Source organism: Micropterus salmoides, unplaced genomic scaffold, assembly GCF_014851395.1.
Source record: "Micropterus salmoides isolate LMB-PRFRI ecotype aquatic unplaced genomic scaffold, ASM1485139v1 Ms_hic_scaffold_16, whole genome shotgun sequence".
Taxonomy (NCBI): Eukaryota; Metazoa; Chordata; class Actinopteri; order Centrarchiformes; family Centrarchidae; genus Micropterus; species Micropterus salmoides.
The window spans coordinates 8,140,034-8,154,840 of record NW_024040707.1 but is presented as its reverse complement, the minus strand read 5'-3'; the positions used below and the strand labels follow the sequence as shown (position 1 = coordinate 8,154,840).

The window sequence follows — 14,807 nt, the reverse complement described above, 5'->3', positions numbered from 1 at the left end:
CACATGAGAATGCAGTAAAGACTCAATGATGACGGAAACAATAAGATAAGATTATATTTGACAAATCTGAAAGGAGTGCAAATTACACAGGACTGATCTGGAGGAGGTAGGTCTATGTTATGATACAAAAATGTGTTTTGTCCACAAGCAGACACTCCTCCATGAATGGGTGATTTGATCATCACCTGATGCTTAGTAACCACATAAATCATTGTTTTTGTTGTGTTAACTACAAAGCTGGAGTTAACCTGTTAACTGTTGATATGGAGGTTTTTTTCAGCAACAATTCTCTCTGAAGTCTGGGTCTGAAATGTGCTTTTGAATGCAATTTGCATGCAACCCTGATTGTAATGAACCCACAGACATCCTGTTTCTAAGAAAGTATGTGTGAAGGATGTAATAACAACACCTTGAGGGCTAATTATATGGCATTATTTTCTTTTAATGACAGCATACATTTATAAACATTGTGAAAAGAAGAAGAAATACCCTGCAACAAGAGAATGTGTGTGTTTGCTCTCTGATGAGACTAAAATGTCTCACTAAATGAGGAAGCTACTGCCAGCAACAGGTTAGCTTAGCTTATCATAAAGGCTGGGAACAAAGGTAAAGAGATTGCCTTGCTCTGTCCAGGGGTAAATAAATCTGCTCATTAAGAGTTAACAGTTATATCCCATTTCATTCACACAAGTGTAAAAACAGTATGGTGTAGTTTATTCAGAGCTGCCTGACATAAATCTTTCTCACTTCTAGCAATAGGGTTGCCAGGCAACCAGCTGGACTTCTGAAGTGACTGCTTTGCCCAAGAAAGTTTCCAGTCTTTATGCTAAATAGGTAAGCTAACTGGCTGGCAGCTGTAGCTTCATATTCAACATATAGATGTGAGAGTGGCATCATTATTCTCAATTAACCGTGGTCAAGCATGTGAAGTAGTGTATTTCCCAAAAAAATCTAACTATTCCTTTAACCCCTTAACGCCTGAATTTTTTTACAATAAAAAAATAAATAAAATTATTTGTGTTTTCATTTGCTTTCAAGCTGATGTTAAATTAAGTGAAGATTGTTAATTTGTCTATAGAACATAGAAAAATTCAGGTATGTGTAGGTATGATGCAAATTAGCGACAACAGGCATAAACGAGAAACCAGGGCCTGCAAAAGGTTCCTAGGTAGGTATCGAATATGCACCCACAGGCACTGGGGGAATCCATGTCCCATCTTGGCTTACAGTCTGCAAGGAAGAGGTATGATGCGAATTCTTGACAATCGGCGTCAAGGGGTTAAGACTGGAAAGCATAAGTGTTGGTATTTATGCGGGATGGCTGTGGCTTAGAGGTAGAGCAGGTCATCTGAAGATTGCTGGTTTGATCTGGAGTGTGTGTATGAAAAGGTATTAGGTTTCTGATGAGCAGTTGGCACCTTGCATGGCAGCTTATGCCATCACTGTATGAATGTTTGTGTGAATGTTGAAATGTAGTGTAACGCGCTTTGAGTGGTCAGAATAATAGAAAGAGGCCATTTATGTAGTTTGATGATATTAACGTCTAGAGAATTACTAGAAATATTAACCTTAACATTTCTGCAATCTCATTTTATGTGCCGCTGCAGACACGCTATAGTACAAGTTTTTGTTTATCTAGCAACACTTAGTAGTGTTGTTGTCTGTCCTACAACTGTCCTACACTGTGATGACTGACTGAAATGAGTATCTCGTAGTCCCCCCTCCCTGTGGAACATTCCCTGCAGTCTGCCAAACAGTGAAAAACATTAAACAGTCATATCATATGGAGATCAGATTCAGAGATTTCAACTGGGTTTTACAGGTCAAGATATTTGTTTTCCATAATGTATACATCTCTATGTTTCATATGTATGTTAAGGTCTTGCTATGATGCACATTCTTTTCTTTTGTTTTATCAAAACTCAACAGCTTTATAAGATAAAATCATAATGGTCAGAATTAAAATTGAATCCTACCAGCATGAAAACCTGACATAAATCTGAGGGACAGGTCAGTATCAAAGTAGCAACATAGCTGGAATAAAACAAAGCAGACTAAAGCACTCATTATAAAAGGTTGCTTGACTGAATATAATAATGATGTGATGTTGATTGGGTATCCACAAACCGGACCAGGGAAAGTTTTCAATGTCTTCAGTAACTAAAATAGATACAGTGCTATCCAGAAACATGAGTCTAAGTAATCTACTTTCATCATTTGTAAAGGCCATTCATTTGAGCGCAAAACTCATCACATAAGATATCAAATGACATGCTAAATGTTTGCCCTTATTTTGCCCTTGTTGAGTTGGTTTGTAGCACCGGAAACAATACTACATAGAGGATCCTGTGAATATTAGCCAATATCTACTATTGGTTGTCAGGACTACAACACTTTATATATAAAGTATTAGGAACATACAAGTGTTAATATCAGAAAGACACATTTTTTCAATTATATTAAAAACCTTTGATTATGCAAAAACAGTACAGTGAGCATTTCTCAAAGCTCTGTAAATTTGATTTGTTTCAGTCAAGGTCAAGGCCAAGGTCAAGGATATCTTTATTGTCCCCAAAGGGCAATTTGTTGTACAGACAGCATTCAATATAAAACTATCAATAGTCATGACTCACAAACAAGCAATATCAAAATAGGCAAAAGAAATACACTACGTTAAAAAGACCACAGTTAAAGTAAAAAACAAACTATAAAAAAATATAATAATAATAAAAACAATAAAACAACAAAATGGGATTACAGTGAATAATTAAAAAATGCAATGGCAGTTGGGACAAATGAATTCCTAAAACTGTTTGTCCTGCATGTTGGTGTCCTGTATCTACAGCCCGAAGGAAGCAACCTAAACTTCTCAAACATAGGGTGGCTGGGATCAGCCAGGACTGAATGGGCCTTCTTCGATGTCCGAAACTTAACCCTTAAGATCAGATCAGCATTGGTCCCCAGTGATCTTGTGGTGTTTGTAGAATATCTCAGTATGTATTTTTAGGGTTAGGGTGTTGTTCCTCAGTATCATGTAAAGGCACAGTAAGCAGCACCGCAAACCCAGTGCCCCTCCCTCTCTGGAAGTTCATGTTTCTTCCATAGCCCCTTCCTTCTCCCACCTCTCTGTGGAGTTTGACTGACAGTATTTGGGATTTGCTAAAACCTGAGCTATAATACTGGCAGTCACAAACATGAGCACAACTGTTTTCTTTATGATTTCCTTCTATTACTGGCTTATGCATTATTCAAATACTGACTTGTGAGATGAGGTTATTTGTATTCACTATTACAGATTAACCATATCTTTATACACTCATCTCTACCTGTGTTATAGTCCCTTCATAAACTGCTTATCCTACTTTCTTTTGAACACTGATACACACTTGTGAAAGTGAAAAGATTCCATCATGGAGTCCCCTGAGGGTTGTAAAGAAAGAGAGAGCAACTTGAGAATGTGACTGACCTGACCTAAGAATTGAGGTGTTTCCTAAACAGTATTTAACAGCAATACCCATGGCCCTGCTGTTAAATGTCACAAATATGTACTGTATTAAAAATATGTAATATATTAAATAACCAGGTTTGGTGTAGAATAACTGATAACTGAATAACTGACACACCCAGAGCCAAGAGAGTGATGCGTTTCTGACAACTCAATTTTTAAAAAACAATGATTCAAGTCAGTGTTATATATGTCAATATATAAGTCAGTTTTTTGTTCAGATTGTTTATTGTCAATTATGTACCAAATGTTGAGCACATTTGTGATGGGATCTTATTATTAGTGGAACAGGAGCACACATCGTACCAGATATGAGTGACAATACAGCAATTCAGAAGAAATTGTTGAAGAGAGTTGGTCATTGAGATGACACTGGTTCAGTGTGTCATGTGCAGTGTTTTAAATGCCACTGATGAGCCTGGTGCTATGGTGCTTTCAGTCTAGAAATGCTTGAAATGTCAGGAATGTGTTTTGTTACTGGCACACAAAAAAACCCCAATACAAACCTAAGACATGACAAGACAAGAGGACATGTTTTATTGAAGTCTTTCCAAGAATCTCATCTGCATCTAACAGTGTCTTAAAAGCGAATTATTTGTTTTGTAATGTAAGTAAAAAAAACCTTGGTTGTGTGAGAGTGATGATTTATTCATTGCTAGATGGGTAAGTGGGAAATTTGAGAAGCCTCTTTTCAGTGAAAGGGTGTAAGGCTTACCTGTACAATGGATTATTTGGGAACAATGAGGTGATATTGTGGGATAATGCTCCAAGAACCCTCCCAGCATAAAGCATAACACAGCAGTACAGACATGAAAAAAGAAAACTCACGAGATTACAAATAGCACATGAATTTTGTTTTTAATTAAGAAACACCAAGGGCAAGGGGAGTGTTTTTTCAACACCTGAAATGGATGTCAGGTCATCCTGACATGGACAGTATTATATCTGGTACAATATCATTCATTTAATCTGAGTCATCTTCCTTTTCTGCTATTTAGAAGTGAATCAGAAAAAAATGTTTTTAAATTTTCTAAATGAACATTTCCATCATTACTAAAAGTGCACCTTTCATATTTTGCAATGGCCTAAAAATAACCAAAAAGCAGTGACAGTTTCTTGACAACTTTGCATTGGGCAAGAGTGTACAGTGTATATATGAAAATCCAGTTTAAGAGCAGATACACAACCAACAAGGAGTGCACACATCATTCTCTGCTACAGTGTCCTAAACCTGCAGCAAAGCAGTGGCTCTTTTCGATCCACATGTTCCTGACAACACATATTCAAACATGATGACACCTTTCTGTGGAGATAAATAATGTATTTGTTGTATTTGGAGACTAAGACTTTTTTCAATAAGCAAATAAGAAGACCAGTTTCTAACCATTTGACCAGGCAATTCCTGTCAGGTATTAACCTTTCATGGAACTTACCGGGGGGGCAAAACATGATGGCAAAAACAAGGGGATGTGGGAGCCAATACACAATAACCAGATGAAAGATAATAGCAAGCTGCTTGTGAGTGCTCCAAAACAGCAGAATCAAGTCTTGAAACAAAAGCGTTGAAAAAGAGGAAAAGAAAAACTTAAAATAAATTAAAATGAAGCAAGTCTAAGAGAAAGGATAGTGCTCATTTTTAGGATATTAATACAAACATTTTAAGCTTACAAAAATGAGAAAAAAGTTTGTGAACCCCAAAGTGATCGTGCCGTTGTGGTACTGAGGTGTGGTCGACTAAAGGTGGGCGAGCATGCTTTATTCGAGCTACACTTCTGGTCACAGCACCTGCAGGAAGCTTCCGCCGCATTCCCACATGACTAAACACTATCCCAACTGTGTCCTACTGCTGTTGGCTGCAGATGAATCTCCCGCTGCAGAGAAAACAACCCATAGAACCACAGAGCCTTCAGAGTTTTATAGCTTACTGAATTGTTGCTAAAGCTACCAAACCTGAAATTTAAGAAACATCTTGAGGCAGTTCTGGGTTGACCCTCCTGAGGATATGGATGACACATGCATGTGCACACACACAAACACACACCTGACTCCATACTAGGGCTAAAGTAGAGTGACCTGTGAGAGGCTGATACATACACAACCACACATGTACTAGCAGACACACTCATTCTCAATTAATAGCGATATCTACCTGACTGGCAGATAGTTTTACACATAAAACAATATCTTCAACAACCACACATAAAAAATGACACCCTTTTCAACTCTTTAAAGCAGTTTTTTGAGATCTACTCAATCAAATAAGGCTGTGGAGGCAACAAATCATGCCATATTATAGTAAAGTCAACCTCAAATGCCATGCATATAGACAAATGTTACACTACCGTATACCTTTTTAGACTGTTTCTTTATCTAAGTAACCAAATCACACACAAAAAACACTTCTACATGTGAGAGACAGGAAACCATATGACTATGTGCTGTATCTTCATGTCTGACAATAGCACCAAGGTTTCTTTCTTTTTCATAAAAAAGAATAAAATAAAAAACAGACAGAAGACACAACAGCGCTGTGAATGACTTGCAAAGCAGCCGTGTTAAAGCGGCAGTAAATGTAACGTTTGCGGTTGCTAATTTGTATTTAACGACCTGAGTTGTGTACTGAAGCTGCATGTGACTGTGACCGTGTGCGCTCCTCTTCCAACAATTTGCAAAAGACTGTAAGCATGCTCGCGTGTCAAAAAAAGAGGTTCCTCTACAGAAGTGAAGAGAGAAGGCCTAAATATCTTCAAGTATTAATACAGTTAGGCCTAAAAAAGCCCTGGACACACAGTATTAGAACCCAGAATAAACTCTAGGAAAGTTAAAGAGCAGTTATGGTTAGTTTGCATGTTTTCCCCCACAAATATAATATATATATTCATATGTATATAAATAAAAATTCAGTGCTGTAAAAACATCTCCAACTCCATAGGATCTGACCCATCGTAGAAGGCCTAATATGTTTTACTTTTACGCCTCTCATGGCTAAAACTACTGCTGGAAGTATGTAAACTGTACTGGTTCTCCTGTGTTAATAGTCCTTCATTGAGAATACAACACTGAGGAAGAGAAGACTTGTTAACATAGTTTAATTTTTTCTCTCTTTTTTGGTTTTACTGCACACAGAGAAACATATCTTGTTGTGTCATCTTGATTTTTTTTTTGGTAGCAGCAAAGCACCAAGTTTGTGTCAGCCTCTTTGTGTGTAAGTCTCTCTGTGTGAGTCTGCTGTGTGTGTGTGTGTGTGTGTGTGTGTGTGTGCATCACTCCATAGTCTCTGCGTTTGTGTTTATGTGTGTGTTTGTCTGTGTGCTGCAATCTAAGAAGAGCATGGTTGCACGTTGATGCCATGGGCTGCATGGGCTTGCAGGTCAATGGCTTGGGCTGGCTGCTGTCCTGGCCGGGCGTTCATCAGTGTCAGGTTCCTCATGCAGCCCGTCATTCCTGACAAAAACTTCCCTCCTGTCATAGCAGCCAAGTCTGGGGCTCCGCCTGTCAAATGAGAAAACTCACATAATAAGCAACCAGTGATAAACTTCCTCATTGAACATTTGTATCCACAAAACAGTTTTGAGGAAATGTTGTCTGATACAGCTTTAAATAAACTTCACTAATTAAGTAACTTAGCTAACTTTGTTAGCGTTAGCTTACCGGCTAAAATGCTGTAACTACTGTTACAAGACATTCTACAGCAGTGTGCAGCGTACATTTATGAAAAAAGCTAGCTTTAGCTAGGTAGCTAGCTGAAAAGGCTCGTGCTTAGTGTGACCAATCAGTGCTCTGGACATACATGGACATCCATCCAGTTGTCATATAAACAGGAGTAAAATTAGAAATGTGGTGAGAAAAATAGCAAACACATAAGTGATAAAAGATTTTGTCGCGATAACGAGATAATTTTGTCGTGATCTCGAGATCACAAGATCTCAAAAGAGTAGTGCAACACAGGATTTGGCAAGAACGTTTGTTAATGGTAATTTCATGGTGATTTTAGTGTCACTGATTAGCTCAGTGAGTAAGGTACATGACTTGTTGTTGTGAGTTTGATCCTTATGGAAGACCAGTTTTTAAAAAATATATACTTTTTCATATTCCTCTTCAACAAAGTTCTTATGAAGATTCACATGCTCACAATTAATCACGTGCTAGAGCGTGCGCATCCCAGCAATTGGTCCACATTCACCAACAAATGGACTTCTCATTTCCCCATCATTCCTAGGCAGAGGAAATTTATCCGCTTCTCATTCCATTCTTCAATCCATTTAACTACACATTTCCTGATGACTATGTGCTGTATCTTCATGTCGGGAAATGTGTGATTGGTAGGGATGGGATGCTCAATACTGATGTGTCGACGCTGTGTCGAGATACCGAAGCACAGACGTTTCGAAACACTGCTTCAAAGCGTGGTTCAAAACGTCAATGTCACGTGACCACAGTGAAGCAAGGTTTCGGTGTGTTTCACCCCTGTTTCGACAGGTGGCACACCTGCTGCTTCTACGCTTGATTCACAGTGTTTGGAACAAACCACACATCAGCCTCTAACTCATCTGACATTGTTCCAAAGACACACAATCCTTTTATTTATTGGAGCGACGTGCTGTAGTATATCGGCACCTGTAGGCCAAAACATACTTTTTGCCGGCAACAAATGTTCCATGTCACCAAATTTTTCCAAGGCTGGGGATGTCAATTATGAAAAGAAAAACGACTCAGCCACAGCTGAATATTTCTGAATAAAAATCTTGACATATAACAAATGTGAGACATTTTTCATTTATCATTCTTGAAACAACTTCAACTTTACTCAGTTACAGATTTTTTATCCATTACACCTCATCACTGCCAGCACTCATTAATTATTAATTATTATTACACTAGGGCCTATATCTTTCCTGCTAATTATCATTACACATCTATTAATAAGCTACTGTGTAATACTGTAGATATCCACATTTATTACTATAATTTTAGATATGTATACTTTATTGAATTCTCTACTCACTATAACTTCAACTTTATTTCTATAGTGTTTATGCCTTGCGAGTATCTGCAACAAAGAAATCATCCTCGTAGATCAATAAAGTATTTCGATTGTGAAAATGGATAGGGTAGTGGTTAAGACAAATGCCTTTAGTGGGAGAGATGTGGGTTTGATTCCCACTGTGATACATGTGTCCCTGAAGACACCACTAGTTGCTCTCAAGCTGCGCCCTCTGACACAGCAATTGTGATTTGCTTTTGAGAAAAGCGTCAGCTAAATGAGTGATAACTTATTAAACAACACACAGATGTGTTTCATTAAAAAGATTTTATTGCAATCACCATCTGCTGTCTCTGACAATCTGAAGGCATTTGTTTGTTTGTTGTATGGTGATTTCTCCGAAATTGTGTTGGTTATGTATTGATAAGACGTTTAGATTTGTAAACGCTGGTCAATCATTGTTTCAATGAAACCCCTACCAAGATGTGTCGATATCAATAGTGACCAGTAGGTGTCACCGTGGAGACGAGTGTCGAAGTGTTTCGAAGCCTCGACACCATTCCGGCACAATTGCTTCAAACGTTTCAGTGTTTCATAAAGCCTCGCTTTGCCCATCACTAGTGATTGGATTTCCCTGAATCTCAACAACTTCAACTTTGTTGAAGAGAATGATTAAAAACACACAAAATAAGAATAAACAATCTTTGCAGAGCGGGGGTTGAGTCTGCAATTCTTGGGATGCAAGTCCTGCGCTCTACCAACTGAGCTAAATGCTGACTCAGTAAATTAACACAAAATTTATCACAAAGAAACGCATCTGCTGACCCCTGTATTCATCTATGGTTCGTTATCTCAAGATCACGAGAAAATTATAATCTTTATTTTTATTTATTTATTTTATTTATCCTGTTATCACGAGAAAACAACAGTCGTTATCTCGAGATCATGAGATACTTATCTCGTTATCACGGGAAAACAGAGTAAAATAAAAATATGCATCGATGGACAAAAAAACAGAAGAGTAAAACATATTAAAATTTCATTTAATTTAATCAACTGTAAAAAGCTTTGAAAAAAAGAAAAACAACCTTTTTAGTAACTGTTAAAGGAAAAGCATAAAGGTTTATATTTTTTCCCACTACCTTTTATATATTTAACCAACGGTATTATCTATTGATGTACTCAGTGATATATCTAACTTGTCTGATAAACTCTCAATACATTTTTATCAGTTTTGGCGTTCCATACTTTCAGTCCACTCACCCAGGTATATGCTGCCTTTGGTGTTGACCATGAGGCTTCTGCCTTTAGACTGTCCATGTTGTGCGGCTCCTCCATCAATCTGGATGTATCCATCTTTTCCAGTTCTGCAAGAAAATAGAAACATGAGGGCATGAACACAATTCAATACAAGCACTGAACATGCACAGAAAAATCTGAAAACTGCAGAATCTGTTGCTATATTGATAATAGCTGATACTAACTTTAGGTTAGAAGAACCCAGGTTTAGTCCTACACACCTGTCATTAAGAATTTTTGTGTGCAAGAACTTTGTTGAAAAGAGCACCTACTGAAACTTTGAATGGTTAGTTTGGACATTCATATTGTACAGTGTATATCTAAACATACGTAATTTGCAAACATACCTGACGGCTGTGATTTTATGCCATCTCCCATCATTGATGGACTTCTGGGACAAAATCTCTGCTTCTCCGCTGCCCAACTGGTAACTGGATATCATTCAAATCATCAGCATTACTACAACATTAACATGAGCTGAAAATAATAATACTCATCTAGATGTCAACAGAACTACAGGTTTAATGGGATGAGTCACCTGAAAACAAGGTGTCCATTTTGTAGCCCGAGGCTAATGAAGTCTTTGCCTTTGCCGTGTTCTCCAAGTTCCTGGAAATGAATGTGTTTAGTCATCAGAGGTAGAAAATGTTGTGTGACTAAATGCTGTGAACCACTGACCAACTGCCCTGCAGTAATTTTTCGTACTAAGTATTATAATAGTAAACATCAGGCAATGCAGACAGATCAATATGTTATTTCAGTGACAGCACAACTTAAATCTGAATTGAATAATAGTTGAGTTAAAACAGAAACTGAAAAAAAAAATTGAAAAAAAAACCCCCATTTCAAACCATTAGATTCATTTTCAATCTGTGAAATACAATTACAAATGTCACCTACAATTCAGTTTGAACATTTCAAATTCAAGACTAATGAATTCAGATTTAATTTGTGTTGGCACTAAAATGACTCCAGAGATTTCTCCCAACAGTATGTAGTGTGACATAAAACCTTTCATGCACAATAATGACAAGAAAAGCCATCATACACATTGTGCAATATAAACACACATAGTTTCCTTTCAAATCATGTGGTTCTCCAGATATATCTTGTAATTGTTCTACCATACATATTTGCATGGACAGCACATGTCATGAAACAAATAAATACGGAGTGTCTTGTGATTGAGTGGATACCTTTTTACTAGCATGCACCTTTCGCAAAATGCGTGCGCCATTGGTTTCCTGAGGAGAATGGAGGGTGAGTTAGGGAAGCAACATGCATTTATTTAGTGGTGTCAGATAGAGCCAGGCTCGCAGCCAACATGCCCAACAATGTTACAGCCTCAGATATACAAGTATGAATTAGACAGTTTGATGTTGAATGCTGCTCAACAGCCAGTGAAACCTTGAAATGAAAGAAAACGCAGTAATGCGTAAGTGACGTATTATTGTTGACATGTAAGTCCAAAACTCACTGAATGGTATGAGAACATTAATGTGTGTCACTGAGGAAAATGGGTATGATTAAAAGTGCTGATGTAGCAAAGTTATGGTGAGGATGAAAAGGTGCAAGGGTAGATGCGAGTATCAAGTTGAAACCACGGCTCAAGATAGGATGGGACTTACTACTCCCTGCCACAAGATCAGGCCCTCAGAGGAGTCAGTGTTAATCTCCAGTTCGATGGTCTCTGGTGAGTCATGAGCGCTAAAACAGAAAAATAACAATAATTTTACCCATGGTGCATTGTTACATCATCTCCTTATGATATATCTGTGAGAATGTGTAGAAAAGCAAACTACAGTTACCTCCTTGGAAAAATGGATTTAGGAAGGGCAATGTATCCATCATTGTGGAAATGAGCTGCATACGGATAGGGTGAATCTACAGAAAATACAGTAAATAAAAATCAATACAATATTCAAATAATAAGGATACTGTGAACTTTCATCCTCACTGTTATGGTGCCATCCAGTGGTGAAAGCATGGAAGAAACCCTGGCGAGACAAGTGTGACACCAAAACGTGTGACCTATCAGATTCTGTGACCCAAATGGCAAGTTAAGCGCAAGAGGCTTTGTTGACGATGTAAAGCGGTTGCAGTTTGGTTGGATTTAGGCACCAAAAGTACTTGGTTATGGTTAGGAAAACATCGTCGTTTGGATGTAGTCACAGAATCTGATAGGTCACAGGTTTTGGTGTTACACTGGCTTGGTTAGATAACAGTTATCGACAAAGAGGTATTCTTTCATTTGAATCACTTAGCACAGTATTAAATTTTTTGGTGGTGTTTAAAGCTTAAAGACTTTGTAATTTTAACAAGAAGAAATATCTCATTCTTTCTCCAATGAAAAGTTTAATTCATAAACAATAAAACACCCCCATGCTCAGTTACACTTTGGGATTTTGCTGCTACAGCTAATTTTTGGTGACTTCTGCTAACATATAGCTAGCAGTAGCACAAATAAAGAAAGATTATAAAGTCCGCAAACTGACTCAGTAAGCAATATCTGTCAAAAGTTTGCTAGCATTAGCTATTAGCATTAGCTATCATTATCACCATAAACTACATACCAGACCAAACAAATATGTAGTAGCAAAAACAAAGAGTGTATAAATGAGCAGTTGTGTTTTATTGGTCAGGAATTCAACGTTCCGTTTTTCATGTGTATCTCAAAAGCTAGTCTCACTTTAAACACATAAATGAAATAAAATATAATTCTAAATTTAGCAATGTACACAAATCCGTTTGCAAATACTGCTGCAGACCTCGACTGTGGAGTAGCTTCCGGTGCAGGCTCCACTCTCAAGCATAGAGTGTCAAGACAGGAAATAACCATAAATAAACTTTTTTTTTTTATGTCCCCCACAGGACGTAACGTGTTTTTTCGCTACTCTCGTGACAACGGTAACATTGAGAAAAGTTTGAATGCATTGATCTTGGTATATGTTCGCCGTCAAAATAGCTACCGCTATCAATATAAATAACACAAATTACAGAATGTTACTCATGCGTAAATTAGGTTATTTGTCGTTATACATAGGTATGATTAAGTGGTAGGATTAGCTTTTTTTTTCTTTGGATAATGTAAGCTACTGTGTGTTCGGCTTTATTAACCTTTTTTTTTGTAAAGCATTTAGCAAGGGCATAGGTCTGGATTTGTCTTAATATGTTGACTATGACCGTTCGGTGTAACATTAGCTGTTTTCATACTTTCAACAGCGTGCAAAGACTTTGCTGGCTGTATGAATTCATCTTAGTTGAATTGAAGTTTATGTATCGTTACTACGACAGTGTTTCCCAACCCTCTCCTGGAGAAAGTTAATCCCCTGTCCTGTATGATTTAATATCTCCCTGCTTCAACACAGCTGATTTAAGCAGCTTCCGGATCCTGACAGTGGAGAAGACCTGAGAGCGGAGCCTGTACCGGACTCCACAGTGGAGGTCTGCTGTTAGACACTCTTGGGCAATTTCAGAAACAAAAACAATTAAAAATTTCTATATGAACCAGGCTCCATGATGCAAACTCATTTGACAGTCCTCACCAACACATGACCACATTATTTGACATTCCTCACACACTATACCATCTCCAACCTTTCAAAGTGAACTCCCCATGGGCCCATGCACAAATACCACATTAAGTAAAGAATATGGTTGAAATCCACTTCAACACCCCCAAACACCACCGCACTGCGCTTTCAACAGACAGTTCAGTTGTTAGTAACAGCGTAAATGTGTGGAGCAGACTAAATGTTCTGACTTGAGAGAGGAAAATTATTTGTTTTGCATATTGTCTTGTTTTATAGACAGGCATTCTTGAAGGAGACGGAAACAAGATTTAAGTTGTGAGTAACCATCTTACAGACATTGACGTAACAAAAGGGAAAAGGAAAAACAAAAACAAGGGGAATTCCACATTAGGTATAGGTCCAAAAACAGGCAGCACAAATCAGTTGATCTCCCAACTACATTCTACCATCATATTACCTTTTAGCATTGATGCAGAATTCCCCTCTCCCAACTTTCCAATGGGGATAAGAGCCTCAGTTGCCAGTTGAGTACAGACGCATGTTTGGTTTGTTTTTATGCGCGAACATGTGTTAGGCAATAGGTAGTTGAGGTTGAGCTTGGAAGGGACATGGGGCCCCTCGAGCTCAGACGGGCCCCTGTTAGTCACGGTCGTGTCAGGCAGACTGAATATTGAGATACTGTACCATTTGCCTCGCTAGCTTCCAAATTCCACAGGGCCTCGGGAAAGATGGAGACCTGGCCTGTGTGTGCAGGATATAGCCATGAGAGCGCAGGGGTAAGACATACATAATCACTTAGGGTTTACCCTCCCAGCATACAGTGCAATGCTGCTTGATGACGAATATCTTTGTCGATAGGATGCAGGTGTATGCTGTAAGTAAAATGTGCTATAGGGGGACAAATGCTTTGGACATTTGGAGAATTGTTTTCAGAACGTCTTTCAGACAAACTGGCTGCAATTAAAATTGTATAGTCATTAATGAACAATACAATAAAACAATTTTTCCCTACACATTCTGCTATTTCTGGCTTTGATATAATATTTGGTATACAGGGATATGTAGCTAGTCAAGACTTACCTTCTTCACAGTTCAGGCCTTTGTGGCCGGATGTACACACACACTGGCCGTTTACACATATGCCACCATTCTGGCATTGAAGGTTGCTCTGGCACACGTCTTTCACCACCTCACAACGCTCACCTGTAGGGTCACATACCAGTTATGGGTCGGGGTGAAAGGTCGATGGTCAAGTTCACATGAAAGGCAGGGCGAGTTCGGCTTTGGAGATAATTCATGGAAAATGCTCTCTTTATGTTTGTTTTTTGGTTTGTTTTTAAGCAATTTTAAATGAAAAATATAATATTTTTGAAGGAGCAAAAAAGCTGTTTAAAATGATTTTAACCAAATTTGATATCCTGATGTTGCGTTTCCTAGAAGCTGATGAGCATAGTATATAGTTAAGGAGGTCACTTCGATAAAGTAC

General features: G+C 38.1%; 1 protein-coding gene across 10 annotated transcripts in view; it reads right to left on the bottom strand.

Annotated features, from left to right (window-relative positions):
* Positions 1 to 4,341: 4,341 nt before the first annotated feature.
* The window catches only part of hspg2 (heparan sulfate proteoglycan 2), a 93,776-nt gene continuing 83,310 nt past the window's right edge, over positions 4,342 to 14,807 (bottom strand). For 7 of the 10 annotated variants that reach the window (XM_038721910.1, XM_038721911.1, XM_038721916.1 and 4 more), the window contains 9 exons: positions 14,402 to 14,524; positions 14,006 to 14,062; positions 11,597 to 11,672; positions 11,417 to 11,495; positions 10,985 to 11,032; positions 10,327 to 10,397; positions 10,136 to 10,219; positions 9,753 to 9,856; positions 4,342 to 6,997 (listed from right to left, as the gene is read on the bottom strand). In XM_038721910.1, the coding sequence (XP_038577838.1) occupies positions 6,825 to 6,997; positions 9,753 to 9,856; positions 10,136 to 10,219; positions 10,327 to 10,397; positions 10,985 to 11,032; positions 11,417 to 11,495; positions 11,597 to 11,672; positions 14,006 to 14,062; positions 14,402 to 14,524 (815 nt within the window). In that variant the 3' untranslated portion in view covers positions 4,342 to 6,824. The remainder of the gene's footprint in view (positions 6,998 to 9,752; positions 9,857 to 10,135; positions 10,220 to 10,326; positions 10,398 to 10,984; positions 11,033 to 11,416; positions 11,496 to 11,596; positions 11,673 to 14,005; positions 14,063 to 14,401; positions 14,525 to 14,807) is intronic. The other 3 variants (XM_038721913.1, XM_038721919.1, XM_038721914.1) reach the window with 2 other exon arrangements.